Source organism: Pyrus communis, chromosome 5 (assembly GCF_041283825.1).
Source record: "Pyrus communis isolate YQ-2024b chromosome 5, ASM4128382v1, whole genome shotgun sequence".
In the NCBI taxonomy this organism is placed as follows: domain Eukaryota; kingdom Viridiplantae; phylum Streptophyta; class Magnoliopsida; order Rosales; family Rosaceae; genus Pyrus; species Pyrus communis.
In genome coordinates, this window is record NC_142569.1 from 31,387,021 (window position 1) to 31,402,260 (window position 15,240).

General features: G+C 36.1%; 2 protein-coding genes across 2 annotated transcripts; both read right to left on the reverse strand.

The window, feature by feature from the left end:
- Window positions 1-697: 697 nt before the first annotated feature.
- LOC137726766 (uncharacterized) lies at window positions 698-3,409 on the reverse strand. Its single transcript, XM_068465728.2, has 4 exons — window positions 3,014-3,409; window positions 2,795-2,900; window positions 1,159-1,307; window positions 698-1,062 (listed from the first exon to the last, which is right to left on the reverse strand). Exons 1-4 carry the CDS (start codon window positions 3,152-3,154, stop codon window positions 967-969), a joined length of 492 nt encoding a protein of 163 aa, XP_068321829.2. The 5' UTR covers window positions 3,155-3,409; the 3' UTR covers window positions 698-966.
- Window positions 3,410-8,525: 5,116 nt separating this feature from the next.
- On the reverse strand, window positions 8,526-10,291 carry LOC137725055 (GRAS family protein RAM1-like). Its single transcript, XM_068463661.2, has one exon. The coding sequence runs from the start codon at window positions 10,044-10,046 to the stop codon at window positions 8,619-8,621; it is 1,428 nt and encodes a 475-aa protein (XP_068319762.2). The 5' UTR covers window positions 10,047-10,291; the 3' UTR covers window positions 8,526-8,618.
- Window positions 10,292-15,240: the final 4,949 nt, after the last annotated feature.

Below are 15,240 nucleotides of genomic sequence, written 5' to 3' on the forward strand. Positions count from 1 at the left end.
TTGCTTTTGTGAGTCTTCTCGTTGCTGGTGTGAAAGTCAAACTTGTGATAACAGGGAGACTGAAATGCTTCTGTGAGTCTTCCCGGCCCTCCCGAAAGGGGTGGATAACCGTGACTTTCCACCAATTGTTCCTCTTTTAAAATAAATAAATAAATAAAGGTTTGCTTAGTTAAAAATTTCAAAAAAATGCAAAGGCAGACATGGCAAGGAGAAAGGTGAGTGTCGTTCGTTGGGTTCAGTTCACTTTCATACATAAAATTGAAATTGAGCCTAATAAAATAACTAGTTTAGTTAGGTTTTGGTTCGATCTGATTGGTTTGTATTCGGTTTGAGCTTGAACCTTCTTTTGGTTTGTACATCATCATATAACTCATCTGGTTTGGAATTTTAAGTTGGAGGATGCTGTGAGTGGGTGCAGGGGGGGAGGTTACTAGATTGTCTTTGACAGACTAATCAAGTCATTGTCTTTGTTCATTTGAGTCTGTAGAAACTAGAACATTAAATGGCTCATCGGAATGAACAAGAAAATCCGATCATTCACAACTCAGATGAACAAAAACAGGGGCTCAGCGTGACAGATTATAAGTGCGGTGCAAGCGACGCAAGTTTAGCAAACGAGAGTTTGAAACCATAGGCGTTATGAACGACAGCAAAGAATAGCCGTTAACTTATAGTACAGGATTCCATCCACAAGAAATTAACAGCCAAAACTATCATACGCGGATTGAGATCAATTATCATACAAAAAAATAGGTCAAAATTTGATGTTACAATAAAAAAGATTCTGATATGGGAACCTTGAGCACAATGCTTTAGTTGGTCCTTTACGTCGGACGGGACAAACTTATCCCAACTCTCATCTAACTTGTAACAATGGCATTACCTAGACAAAAAAAGTTTTGAAATAAAAAGCCAAGAAGGGCAAACCCCATATTCATTTGGCTGGCAATCCGGCACGAGAGAAGCTCAATCCTGCTTGCTTTGAGAAAGCCTTGCACGATGTCTTAGCTCAGCTCTTTTCCACTTAACAATCAGGCGACATAAGGAAAAGAGTGTGTTTACCTGTGAAAGAAATTAGATTCAAGTTAAAGCAAAGAATTGAAAATACGGAATCAGACAAGATACGATAATAGTTGAATATCAATCGCACGTACTAACCAAAATTATGATTGCAATGACGAGAAGCGGCCCAGACCAGAGTGTTGAGAGAAAAACTCCACCCTCATCAAAATAATCCTGACTGGCAAAGCTCTTCCAGTTCGCACGCAGGAAACTATTCAGCCTCTCTGCAAGATATACTCCAGCCACTGCAAAACAATTTCCACATATAAGTATCTAGATAGGCAAAAGGAACATATGTAAGTTGACATGCTCAGTTCCACCCTTGTTCTGAAAGCAAACCCCCTTCATACTCACAGCACACAAAAGAACATCAGTACTTAACACTGATGCCATAAATAAAAATTCTATAACCCCTTGTGATAAGTACCGGTTGGTGGCTGAGTTGGCAAAGTTTCCAACTAATCTCAAAAACTGGAAATTACTACAATTCTCCATTAACAAGCTTCTACAAAAGGTATGAGGAGCATGATACACTAGTTGTACGATTCGTGCATAATGTTTTGAAAACATCAATCTTCTGATAAAGAATGAACAGATGATCCAAACCCTAAAGAGAAACAAGGCCACCAAAATAGTAGTATTTTTTGCAGTTCTTTCTTTGAGACTGATATCAGATATTTCAATGGATATCCTAAATAACCAGAAATCGAAACAGAAGAGATTCATACACATTCTGGAGAAATCACACAGCATACGAAATACAAAAAATCTATTTATATTTAAAGCTTCAAATAAAAAAGCACAAAGTGATTAAATAAATGGTTATATTTTGAAAGTGAAAAAAGCACAAAGTGATTATAGTTTGATATAAAGCTTGGGCATCTTGCCTAACAACAACAACAACAACAACAACAACAACAAAGCCTTTTCCCACTAAGTGGGGTCGGCTAATCTTGCCTAACAACTAGGAAAAAAAGTTATAGCTTGATCGAGTTTGTTCCTCAGTTTTATGTTCCCTCATCAAACCAGATCCTCAAACCATGTTTGAAAGTCTCCATCGAACTATCAAAGCACAAGTTCACCAATCTCCTTGGAGGCAATCAGAATCATTTGATGAAAATGAATTGGGCTGCATCTAGCAGCACATAAATCCAAATTCTTTTGCTGAAAATCCAATCGAATAAAAGAGGATTTCTGCTACCATATCACAAGGTTTCATTAGAACCATATAAACGAACCAATTTACTTAGAAGAACCAGAGTAGAACCCCAGGTTTCATTACAAGCATTTTCCCCCTTTTGAACCAAGACAATAAACAAGCTGCTCAGATCTTGTCGGGGTCAACCCCAATTACCATTCTCAATTATGCTTTTAAATTTCGCAGTAAAATTGCTTCTGGAATCAACTCATTCTAATGTTAAAAGTATGCAAAAGGAAAAGCACACATTATATGTTTCATCAACGATCTAGCCACAAGCGAAAAAAAAAAAGCGATTTTGCTCAAGCCACAAAAGGACTAAAGACAAGGCATAAATCTAACTTAAATGAAAGCATTTCAGCCATAACTCATTACATGTATTATCAAACAACTACTCTATATATTGTTGTAAGGGTAGAACAATCCTTCACGGATTGACTGAAGGCGCAATCACACATTACGCGATCTCGCAAACAACACAGAACACTAGCTATCATACAAATTTCATATGAAAGCAATATAAAACGAACTTACATGCCGAAAGGAACAGAAACATTTGGAAGTTGAGATTCCTCCTGGAGGTAATGGCTACTATCAGAAACACAAGATGCATCCCCATTAAACCCATCAACCAAGGTTCCTGCCAATCACCCATTAAATTAAATTAGATTTTCTTTTCAAATTTGGTTACTTTCTGGGAAACCAAACAGCGAGAGAGAGAGAGAGAGAGAGAGAGAGACATAATGGAGGTACCTTCCAGTCGATGGCGTGGAAAAAGCCCAAGAAAGTATTTACAGCAGGTGCAAGACCAGAACGTAACTCTGCGGATATTTTCTGGACGAGATCTGCCATTTGATCCAGGTGCTCCTCCACTGCCGACCGAACCTGCTCCATTTCTCACTCTCTCACACTGCTCCTTTCTTCTTCTACCTTCTACCTTCTTCTTTTCTTTCTTCTTTTAATTTCTGGAAGAATAAATAATGATCGAGTCTCTTTCTCTCCTCTTTCTGAATTCTTCTTCTCAGATCCAAAGCTGAGAGTGTCGCTGTTATTAGTCTGATGAGTCCAACGTTGTAGAGACAAGAGAGACAAGACAAGAGACGAGAGGAGATGAAATAAAGTCCAAGTCGACCCAAAAACTATAAAATGGGCCGGCCAATTTCCACTTTCTTATTTATTTGGGAATTGCTTTGATCGCGGTTTCTAAGGTGCAGACCTTGCATGCGGGAGGATTGTAAGCCGTTAGATGAAAATTTGACCCCTGAAAACGAATCTATCATAATGAGTTTAGGGTAAAATCGGGACTCGTCATTTAATGAAAATGGTATCCGGTATGAGTTCAAAATTTCTTGGGATTTAAACTCCCCCAACATCAACACTTGCCATCTTTAATTAGTCTTGTCCTCCTCCAAAACTCTCCCTCACCTGTATTTGCTCAAACATCCTTGTCATTGAAAACATCACTTCCGTTTGAAAATTTGCTTCTCGTTCCAAACCCAGTTATAGTATGTGCTTGTGTTCTTAGGCCTTACAGAAACCCCAAACAACAGTAAAGAAAATTAGGGGAATTTGGTTGGAGGCTGTGTTGTCGGTTCCACAAATAAGAGGTTCTTTTCGCTTTATTTGAGTTGGGTTCAGAGTGCTTCAACGATAACCAACGTCATATTTGATTCCCCAGTGAATTTCAAATTTGGTGAGTTTTGAAAATGGAACCCTAGAATTTAATTTTGTTATTTCTGTTAGTTAGTATAAATTTAAGATAGTGTAAGGTTAATTATGCATGTTTGTTGATGTAATTAGCTGAATTTTGTGGATATATGTGAAATTTTTGAGAAATTTGGGTGCATTGTGAAGTTATGAAGCTATGTTGATCGGTTTTGTAGAGGCTGGGTCGTTATCTGTTGTTTTTGTAAAGTTGTAGTTTTGGGTAGGGATTGATTTTGTATCTGAATTATTGCTAATTTTATGGTGGTAGAGATTGATTTTTTCATCTGAATGATTGTTAATTTTATGGGTGGGACTTGAAATTGCTTAAGTAATGAGCATTATTCATAATAAAATTTATAACTATGAAACTTTGATGACAGTTTGTTGTAAGGTTATTTGTTGTTATTGTTAATTTTGTGGTGGGATATGAAATTGCTTAAGTAATGATACTCTGTTCACAGTAGATGTATAACTATGAAATTTCATGATAGGTTGGTGTAAGGTTATGTGTTGTTGATTGTTGTCTGTGTATTGTTATATGTATAGGATATGACAACCCAGGATGTTCAACTAGCAACCCGAGAAGAAGAAACGTATAAGGAAGGGTTAACAACCTATCCTAAGCCCCCTATGTGTTAGGATTGTTTAGGGAGAAGTTTAATGAGGCACAACTTTGTGATTTTAGGACACTTTGGCCACCTACAGAGTGTGGATGAATTGGTCATCATTAGGCAATTAGTCCATGAGTTATCGTTTCATAGAGTGGCAAATCAAGGGGTTAAAGACCTAGAGGGCTGACTTATTTAATAGGCTATGAATTGACCTGGTTCACAAAGCAGGACTTCTACCTCATTACCAGGCTTCGATGTGACGAACCCCATGACATAGAGCTTGAACCACAAAGGATTAGTCTGCTAAAGGAGTATTTTCCTAATAAATTAGGCTTGGTAGGTGAAAGTAGCAAGGGGAGGAAGGAAAAGGGGAAAGGTAAAGCCAAATCCACCGCCAAGAAAGTCACCAATATGGGGAGCTTGAAATGGCATTTAAGGAGTGCAAGAACAAGAAAAATGCCTTTAAGCTAGGTTTGTTATATTTTGCTGTATTGATAGGGGCAAAAAGCAGCGTTGCTGTGAATCTAAAGTACCTCCACCTCGTGAAACTAAAAGATAGGTTAAACAGCTTTGCATGGGATTCCATCTTCTTCGAACAATTTCATGACAACCTCTCGTTTGTTGCTTTATGAAGAGGTAGAGGTACAGTTAAGGGAGATGGTGAGGGAGATGAGGAGGAAGAAAAAGAAGAAGTTAGGGGAATGAAGAGGGTTGTGGTCTAGATGGGGTTGTAAAGGATTTTCGTACGGTTTTCAAGTAATATGTGCTGCTTTCGTTGGTAAAATTGGCTTTATTAATGTGATTGAGCATTAATTTATTGAGGAATACATGCAGATGTGGGTATACGAAAAAATTCCCCAATTTGATAAGCCTTTACGTTATTGCAAGATGGCGGATCCGGCAGTTTCACAGAATTTTGCGATGAAAAACAACGAAGAAATAGCCGATCACATGGAAAAACATCATCACCCCAAAATATAATTCCATGATTACAAATCTAGTAGAAACACAATATAAAATTTCAACCACAACCACACCCAATCACATGGAAAAATAACGCTATTGTTTGGAAAGTCAACTGGACAGTGATCATCCAGATAGGCTGGTGTATATCGCAGTAAGGTTAGCATGGTTTCATGCTACGCATGTTGGATACATGATGGATATACAAGTGCTTGTTTGTTGAACAAGTTCACTGAACATTGATTGTCCAAGAAGTTTTAACGCATCAAACATTACAAGGTTTCTGGTTGTAGTATGCAAATAGTTCTTAGTCCTGAGGCATCATAGCTATCTTATACTTGTAGATAACTTTGATTTCACCTCAGGGCCCTTAATGAGACCGCAAAGGCAATAGTGTGAAAAACCCGAAGCCAAAACACCTTAGTGTCGCCCTTTCTATGCTGATCAAAGTGAGAGATATTGCTAGCACAGTTAAATCAATCACTTTATCACTGTTGCTAGATTTATCAGTGTGGATGCTCTTAGAGGCTCAACGGGAGTTTCATGTGATCAACCAGGAAGATGAAGATTGCAAGCAAAGGGATGATCCAATCATGAGGCATGCACGTAGCTAGAGATTTCAAGTAATTCAATCTCTACGAGTTCTTACTTTGTTTCTGTAACAATTACAACCAACCATTTGGATAGTGTATTGTATGTTATTTGTTATTATCCGCTACGTATTTAATTATTCAAATTAAATTAATCTCAATAATATGACCGGAAACCCAACGTGCTGCTAGCATGATGTATGTCTACAGACTTGATGACTTCCAAATCTCGAACTCAATTGAGTTCCTTGACCTTCTCTTTTACAAGTAATTCATATTAATGTTTCCCGTATATTGCTCCATAACTCGATTTATCAATGGCAGCTCGATTGTCACCTTGAATGCATTAACATCTTCATACTCGGACAATGATCTAAAAGGTGGCCGCCTAGGCCCTACCTAGGCGCTAGACCGCTGGCCACTGCGAGAATTAATCCCTACACCTTTAAAAATAAAAAAAGCACACCTAGATGGGCTTGGCAGTTTTGTGACTTCTTTTATTTTTTTAAGAAAATAACTTAGGGTCGCGACTCTATCTCTCAACAAAAAATAGATGATTTCCATTTTACATTTATTTTTCAATAAATTGTGAGACTTTTGTTGGATACTTTGGATACTTGGATAAACATTCATTATGTTTCAATAAATTGGAGTACTTAATTTATATATTATTCTATTTTGAAATTTATGTTTCTCAGTACAATTGTTGTATTTTTTTAAGTACAAACAAACACTTATTTTATATGTTATATAATAAATTTAATTAAGTAAAGAACCATTTAGGCCCCTGCTTAAGCTCTCTCCTAGTCCCCAAGCTCTAGATCCCTACCCGTTATCTGACTAACACAATTTTTAGAACAATGATCATACTCAAAATGCCATGCAGGGGTTGAACTGTTTGCAATCATTGATAAAGACAGAGTAAGCGGTTTGCGTGGTGCGAGGAAAATAAAGGGAATATGTATGAAAGGCCATCCCATGTAAGTACCATGATGCATAGGGAGAGAGTTTTTAGTGTGCCCAGAAAACTAACACTACATGTTTTTATATCATTGGAAGGAATTTTTTTAAGTGTCCTCCAATTGTACAATGACATAAGATATTACGCCCCATATTCCGGACACACTGAAAAATCTCTGATTCATAGGATGAATTTGCGGTATTAGTGCTCACTTACCTGCCAAAATGGTAATTTTTATTTAGGGTTTGACACACCTTTCCCTGCAACCACTTGTTAGGGCTAAACTATAGTTACATCTAATTAGGGTTTCTTGTGCGTGGGACTTTTGAAAAACGTGATAACATATGAAAATCCCAAGTGGTGTATATCTGAAAATCCCAAGTGCAAATGCATGAAATGTAGTGCATGTGATCATACCTTGAATTTGTACCAAGCTACTTCATTTCTCTTATGAAATCCACCTTGAATTGCCACTACTATATTTCTAAGTCTATCCTATTAGATGATTGAGTGATAATAGCAATTACAAGTAAATATGTGTGTAGTTTTATAGTCAAGTAAGCCTATTGACAAAAGTCCTAACTTAGCACATAAGTTCTAGACTAACATGAGCCCTTGCTCGATCGAGGGCCCTAGGCGGCCGTCTCACCAGACTCTTCTTAAGACCGGCCAGCCTAAGGCAAAATGGTGATTAATGTAGATGAAATGTATAAGACATGTACATAAAGTGAAAACTAAAACTATTTCAAGTTGTTATGTCTTCATTCATTCTTCTTTATTTCTTTCTCTCCCTCTTACCACTCTTCTTTCATCCATCATTCCTTCAAATACTTTCCTTATATCTCAAGTAAAGAGATGAAGTAATGTCAATTATTATATATAGCGGATTGGAAGACGTTCTTAATTAATTCATACTAAAACAGATGAAGTAAATTGGAATTCCTTATTATATGATTGATACAATCAAAGTTCTAAAAGACGTTATACACTAGCCGGGTGGCGGGTTGGGCAGACTAGACAGACTATACGAATTTTTAATTTTTATATAACATATAAATATAAATGTCTACATATACATTAAGAATACATATGATTGTATTGGGACCCATAAATTGCAAAATAAAATGACATGTAGATTATAAAGTATTAGAACATATTGAAAATCTAAGGAACAAGTATATTGAATGTTCATCCAAGTATTTAACAAGTCTCTTACAATTTATTGAAGAATTAAATGAAAATGAAAGTTATCTAGCTTTTGTCTAAGTGAGAGTCACGACCTAGGTGAGGTAGTCGCCTTGCATTTAGGTGTCCTTTCTTAATTTTCAAACGCATGAGAATTAGTCGAGACGATAGCCTGCTGCCTAGCGAGGATTTTTAGAATAGTGCATACAATATTAGTGTAAAGAGTCAATCTGATATATATGATAATCAGCAAACAATAATTGCTTAAATTCAAAGTTATTGTATCTGAAGAAGAAGAGATTACAAAAATAATGAATGTGTTAGAAGATAAATATATATATTTATGATACAGTGCAGTGCCATGCAGAAATTGTAAGCAGATACCTGTCTTGCCACCCAAGAGATATTGTTCTTCCGTCGTCTCTTTCGAAAACCTTGAACCCAGCTGCAGCTCCACTACTCCCATCAAACTCAAGTGGAGAATAGTGAGTCCTAATTTTTAAAAGAAGTCTTGCTTGTATCTTGGACTTAGAGCTTAGATTTATTCCTTCAAAACCATGACTCTCCATCTTCGCCTTCCATGTTTCCGTCTTTTCAGTTTTTGGACAATTCTCATCGTTGTTATTGTCGTAATTGAGCATGCTTTTGATCTCTTTTCCAAGGTGGTTCTTCTCAATGCTCAACCTTTCAGCACTCTCTAATGGCAGACAATCATCTAAAGAATCAAACATGGCTGCAAAATAATGCAAAGTCTCCATGAATCTCGATAAGAAACTTCGAGGACTTTTGCTCCCTTCTTGTTCAACCAAGATTACAATGGAAGGGTTAAGTAAATGTGCAGAATTTAACAAGTCAGATATCTTCAAATTATTGCTCAAAGTATTCAAATGAAAAACCAAATTCACTGCAATTGTTTCGTTTCTCTTCTTCCTCAAGTTTATGAGCTTTGAGCTTCTCAACAACCCTTGAAATTCAAAAAAAAGATTCCGAAACCCCTTTGAGAAGCTTGTCAGTCTGTTCTCCGTTTCACGTAGCTCATCCACGCTTCTTCCGAACCCTGTTATTCTGAGCGATATACGATTGCTACTGCTTGCCTTCTCGGACAGAGACTGTATAAGAGAAGGCCACTGAAATCCATAGGAGACATCAAAATCAATAACATGTAATGCCCGATTGTTCTTCTCTTGTTCCTTCTCAAATGCCTCAATGATTGCTTGGTTTGCCGTGAAATGAGCAAACTGGTAGTACGGAGACACCCGGTAGAGAGCGGTGAACGCTACAAACTCTTCTTCACTCGTCGGTTCCTTCATGATCATGTCATAAAACGGCGATTTTCGAGTGAGAAGCCTTGCAGCCAAGCCGTCTGCAAAATAAGCCACTACTCGTTGGACAGAGTCACCGCATAAGGAAACAATTTTGTACAACTCAGTAAGATGCTCCAAGGCTGAGCCGACATTGTTTTCGTTAACTGCGGTGGCTGTTATGAGCAACATGTGGATCAGGTGGAGGCCCTTTCCATCTTCATCATCAAAAGCAACCCCTTTCTTCTTGTGAAGGTCTAGTTTTTTTAGCATTTGTTCCCTCATTTGAAGAAGCCTAAATATCTTCCCTTCACAACCTTCATAAGAGTTTAGAGGGCTCACCAAAATACTATTAGCGATACCATCATCTCTTGATCTCTTCCTCTTCTTAAATCTCTCCCTCCCTGAACTTGTAACAATTGCAAGGCTAAGATTCAGAAGCTCCTCCTCCTCATCTATGTCTTCCATGATTTAAAGAGAGAAAAAACACACAAAACCCTAAAAAAACAGTCGAGAGAGGGAGAGAGAGAGAGATTGTGTGTGTGTGTGTAGTACTGATTGATGAAAGAGATCCTGAATGAGCATTTAAGGTAGTGGGGAGGGATGGAATATCTCATTGCGAAAATTCCCTTCTGTCATTACATGGGAATGGATCAAAAGACGAGGGATGTTGAAGAATAGTTTATATAAAACATTTTTTAATATTTGTTCTTCTTCTTCTTTTTTTTTTCTTTTTTTTTTGAGAGATGGAGAGACAAGAGATGAATATCTTTATATTCTTCTTGAGAGAGAGAGTGTGTGAGTGTGTGTCTTGGACCAAGAAAACGTACTGATGATTTTTTATTTGTGTATTAAAATATGAAGGCAGTTTTGGAAATTTATGAAAAGTGTTTGATTAGTAGTTCGGATGGGTAAGAAGATGCCGTATGCATTCTGACAAAAAAGCCAGCGGGCAAAAATTAGGGTATCAAACCTACCGTCCTTGAAAAATCGTCGTCATTTGCCAACATGTGCTTCTAGAAGTATATTAGATTTATATCCTAACAAATGCTATTTTCTAGTTTTTACCCCACCAAATCAAAACCATCTTGCAATATTCCTCTTTACTTCCTTTTCTTTAACTTTTGTTTTTCCTGAAAATGACTGCCATTTTGATGCTACAAAGAAGAAGGGCATTTGATTCCATTTTGTCAAATGGTTTAGGAAATTGGCGATGATTACTCATCAAATGGTTATTTTTTTGGTATGTCATCAGTATTTGATTGGTATGTCATCAGTATTTGATTGGCATGTCGTCAATTTTTAATTATTGTATCATCAATATTTGATCGATATGTTGTTGATTTTGATTAGTTCAACAACTGTTCAAGATTTAATTTCTAATTTATTTAATTTTTGACATATGAAAGAGTAATATTTGCTCCTATCGTTGTTAATGTCTTTGTCCATCGTTGTAGGACATTATGTAAATTATATCTTTTTTTTTTTTTTTGTCATATGATAGATTTTATTAGGTTAGATGCTAGATTAGTCACCGATGGGGTTCGAACCCACGCCGTCATGCTCTTTTATAGGAGCAATGGCGTAGCCACCCACAAGGCTAAGGTGGGCTGGAGCCCACAGAGCTTTTTTTTTAATTTTTTAATTGTTTATTTTATTTTATTTTTGTCAAACATAGAGGTTTTCTGTTAGGGTAGTGCTATCCATGCACTCATTTTTACTTCTCACACACCTCTCTCAATTTTTGGTTGCTGGATCGAATGAATTGAAAATGATCAATGACAAAAAATTAATAAGGGGGTATATTGGAGGTAAAAATAGGTGTGTGAATAACACTATTCTTTTGTGTGAGTAGCACTATTCAATAGAGGTTATTATTTAATGTATATTTAGTGACGATAGGTAATAAATAATACGTTTTATGCTAAAAATGAAAAATTAGTTCTATCCTCTGTCCCCTTTTATCCTATTCGTAAAAAAAAAAATGATCATTTATCCTATGCGATTTAAGCTATGTGCTTCTTTCAAGAAAAGAAAACTAACTTTTTTAAACCACAATAAAATCTCTTATTTCCGCAATTCCTTAATTACTTTCCATTGCGATTTTTTAATAAATATCACCTTTGATACGTTCTTAATCTCTTTATTTACTTATTCTTGATTTAATTAGTGGGTTAATTATTTACATGGTCCTTGAATTTATCAATTAGGGTTATGATTTTAAGAATAGTTTATATTCTATTGTTGTTCTTTTATATTGATTATTATATAATTTTATATAATTAAAAAAATAAACATATGATTTTATGGTACTAATTTCAGTTAGCCCACTCAAGAAAAAAATCCTGGCTCCGCCCTTATATAGGAGATGTTCCTATTACTTTTTTTATTATTAGTAAAGTGATCAAGTAAAATTATGGTCTATATAGTATATTTTGCTTCCAAATTAGAATATACTTATTTATTGGTTCCGTTGTGTCAAACTCTCTTTTATTTGAACAGTCCGCTATTAGTATTTGATTTGTTTTCGTTCACTCTTAACAACTAATGATTCTGAAATATGCAAATCACTCAGAAGTTTGGTGTAAATTACAAGAAAGTTCAACTTTGGTCCTAATAATTTATATTCTCTTATGAACTTTCCAAATTATATTCTTGACCACCTAATTGACTGTTTCAATGGGTCGTTGCATGTTTCAAACCATGTATTCATATTCCTCATTTCTTTATATTTATAATTAAAAAAACAATGCCAAATATATATATATATATATTTTTTTTCCTGAGGAGAACAGACAATATATAGCTAGCAGCATGCGTTAAACCAAAGAAAAAAGGAATTGGCTTCTTAATTATATTTTCTTTGAAATAGCCGTTTGAACGAGTCCAAAGAGGACATTGAGTCCTCAAAAGTCACATAAAACATGGAAGCATCAAAGCTCTCTCTCTTGGTGGTTGTCTTGGTTACGGAGGACATAGTTTAATAAAATGGAACTTTATATTTGGCTTATAGGACAATTCCAAAATTAATATTGCATTATTTACAAGTAAGCAGATTCTGTCCCATAGAGTGTGAGTTCGACATATGGCAGATTCCCAGATGCTCTTTCGAATACAGCATGCTCGATCGAATATTATCGTTAATTTATTTGGTTGTTTCGCAAGACATAATTTTAAATCACAACACATAATTTTAAATCGACATGATCCGTTAAAGGAGGTTTTGCATGCAGTCTAATGAAAATCTGCAACTTTTTTAGGAAGCCTGCATGCATGATCGGCACATAGCAGCAGCCTCACCATTTTAAACAAGATATTCAAACCAGTTTAGCTCATCATGAACTGTAAACATCTTATATAACTAACGACATATATTTGTCCTCTTTTTACAGTGACGAAACCAGAAATTTTACCAGGAGAAGTCGATCTTAAATATCTACAAGCTTAAAGTGGAAAAGAAAAAACATTACAAAACTTATATAGTAACACAAAATCATAGTTTGAAGATGATTTTAGATGTATTATGTATATTAATATTTGGACCCAAAATAATGTTTTGGGCCGAGCCCATGATTGTTCTCGGTCCAGTATGAGGTACCAGGAATATTTTCATCATGGGCCTGGCCCAATGGATTTCTGCTGAGTCCTATTAGGAGAAGGTTCCATCCAGATAAAGGTGAAGCGGCCAAGTCCTAGTACAACAAGGAATCATTAGAAGCCAAGAATGCTTCGAATCAGAAAGGATGTCGAGAATCAAGGGTGAATATGATTGATTAAAGAGCTTAGATCAGAGTCCTACAAGAGTCAGGATTGGTTGACATCTATTCGGATTGGGTTAATGAATTATAGCCCGAGTAAAACTCTACCCCGGCCACTAGGAAATTGCTACTATAAATAGAAAAGGGAGTGCATCATTCAAAACCCCTCCAAATCAACACACAAAATTGCTCTACGCAAACTCTCGCTCTACGTGAAATCTCTCAAAGACCTTGAGATTTTTATTTTCCTTTTTCCTGCCAACACACCTCCAGTTTGGATAAATAGCATTGTGGTGGCAACCAGCATCATCTTCAGTTTGGATAAACAACATTGGAGCCGTAGAATCAGCCGATCGAGGAGCACCTTCAGTTTGGCTAAACAACACTGCTTCGAGACTTACTGGTTATCTATCTAAGTCTCGGCCAACAAGGATTTCTGAGTCTTTGTTGGAAGAGGTCATCTCATTATTCTTCTCGGAAAAGTGAGGTGTTACCAAGTTACTTAATATTCGGCACACTGAAAGTTGAATTCGATATTAAACTTCGCAGAACTAGCAGCCTTGTCTTCAGACTCTAGAACCCGAATACTGAGATGTGTTCCTTCCTCAGCCATAGTCGTAAGATCAAGAAGTCAACAGCGCACCCAACACCACATCAACTTTCATTTTACTCCCCGACCGAGCTCGGCCGACGAGTTGGCACACCCCGCATTCAACCGAGGGACGTAGTTAGCTTATTAGCTATTCGGTCTGCGCGCCATGTAGGCTAAGTAGATTTTAGGGTCAACAATTAACTTCTACATTTCTAATATGACATGATTAGACATAAATTGTAGTATTTAGGATTAGTTGATTAGCTAATTAGTGATTATTGACATAATAGAGAGAGAGAAAAAAAATACAAAATGGTAAATTTTATTCATGAGTTATATCTTTGAAGATTCAGGAGTATCATAATTTTCAATGGACCAGAAGGGTCAAACCCTTAAATATTTTGATACACAAAAAACCAAATACAAAGAATCATATAATAGAAACTTGGAAGTGAGAAAGATCAAGTGACCCTCCTAAGTCTTCATTGACTTCGGTAGCGCCTTTTCATCTACATATTTACAGTCTAGTTTGGTATGCTGTATAAAGCATATTGGATAGGAAATATAATGCAAAATCAGTTGTGTTGTGCACTTATGTAGCAAATAGTCACTCGCTTGATTATGTTAGGCCCATAATATCTCATTTTCTAGAATTAGTTAGACTTTATTGGAGTACATGTATTGTATTCTTGTAGATTGAACTGTATTAATTTACGTAGCTACCTCAATTAGGTCTGTTGCATTCCTATATATTGTAACCTTTGATATCAATCAAATGCATCGAGTCAATTATCTCAAGTCTTATCCTCTCCAATGTCATTTCTAGGTTTATATTTTTTACATGGTTTCATTGACTTCTAAATCTTCCACCGAAGTTTTCGATCCTCTTGGTTTTCTGGGGATAAATGTGTAGAAGAAGGCAGTATATTGATAAAGATTTTTTTTTTTTCAAAATCAAAAAGGCGATTGGATTGGAAAAATAAAGGACTTTTAATCGTCTTGTTACTCTATAATGAACATAAATCAATTAGATGGAAAAAGAAAGGCTAGAGAGTCTGTTGATGAGTCTTACTTGTTCCAGGTATCTATTATTTTCTTACCTTTTTAATATGACTCATAACCAAATACTTAATACTATCACATGCACAGATTAAGCTATCCGACACATTATAGTAAACAAGGCCTATGTGTATAACAAAATTAAGACCATCTCCAATCCAAAAATTAAAAGTTCAACTAAGGACGGGACACGTTAAACAAATCTGGTATTGCAAGTGGTTCTCTACCACAGTGATGAATAAGAGTTGAGTTT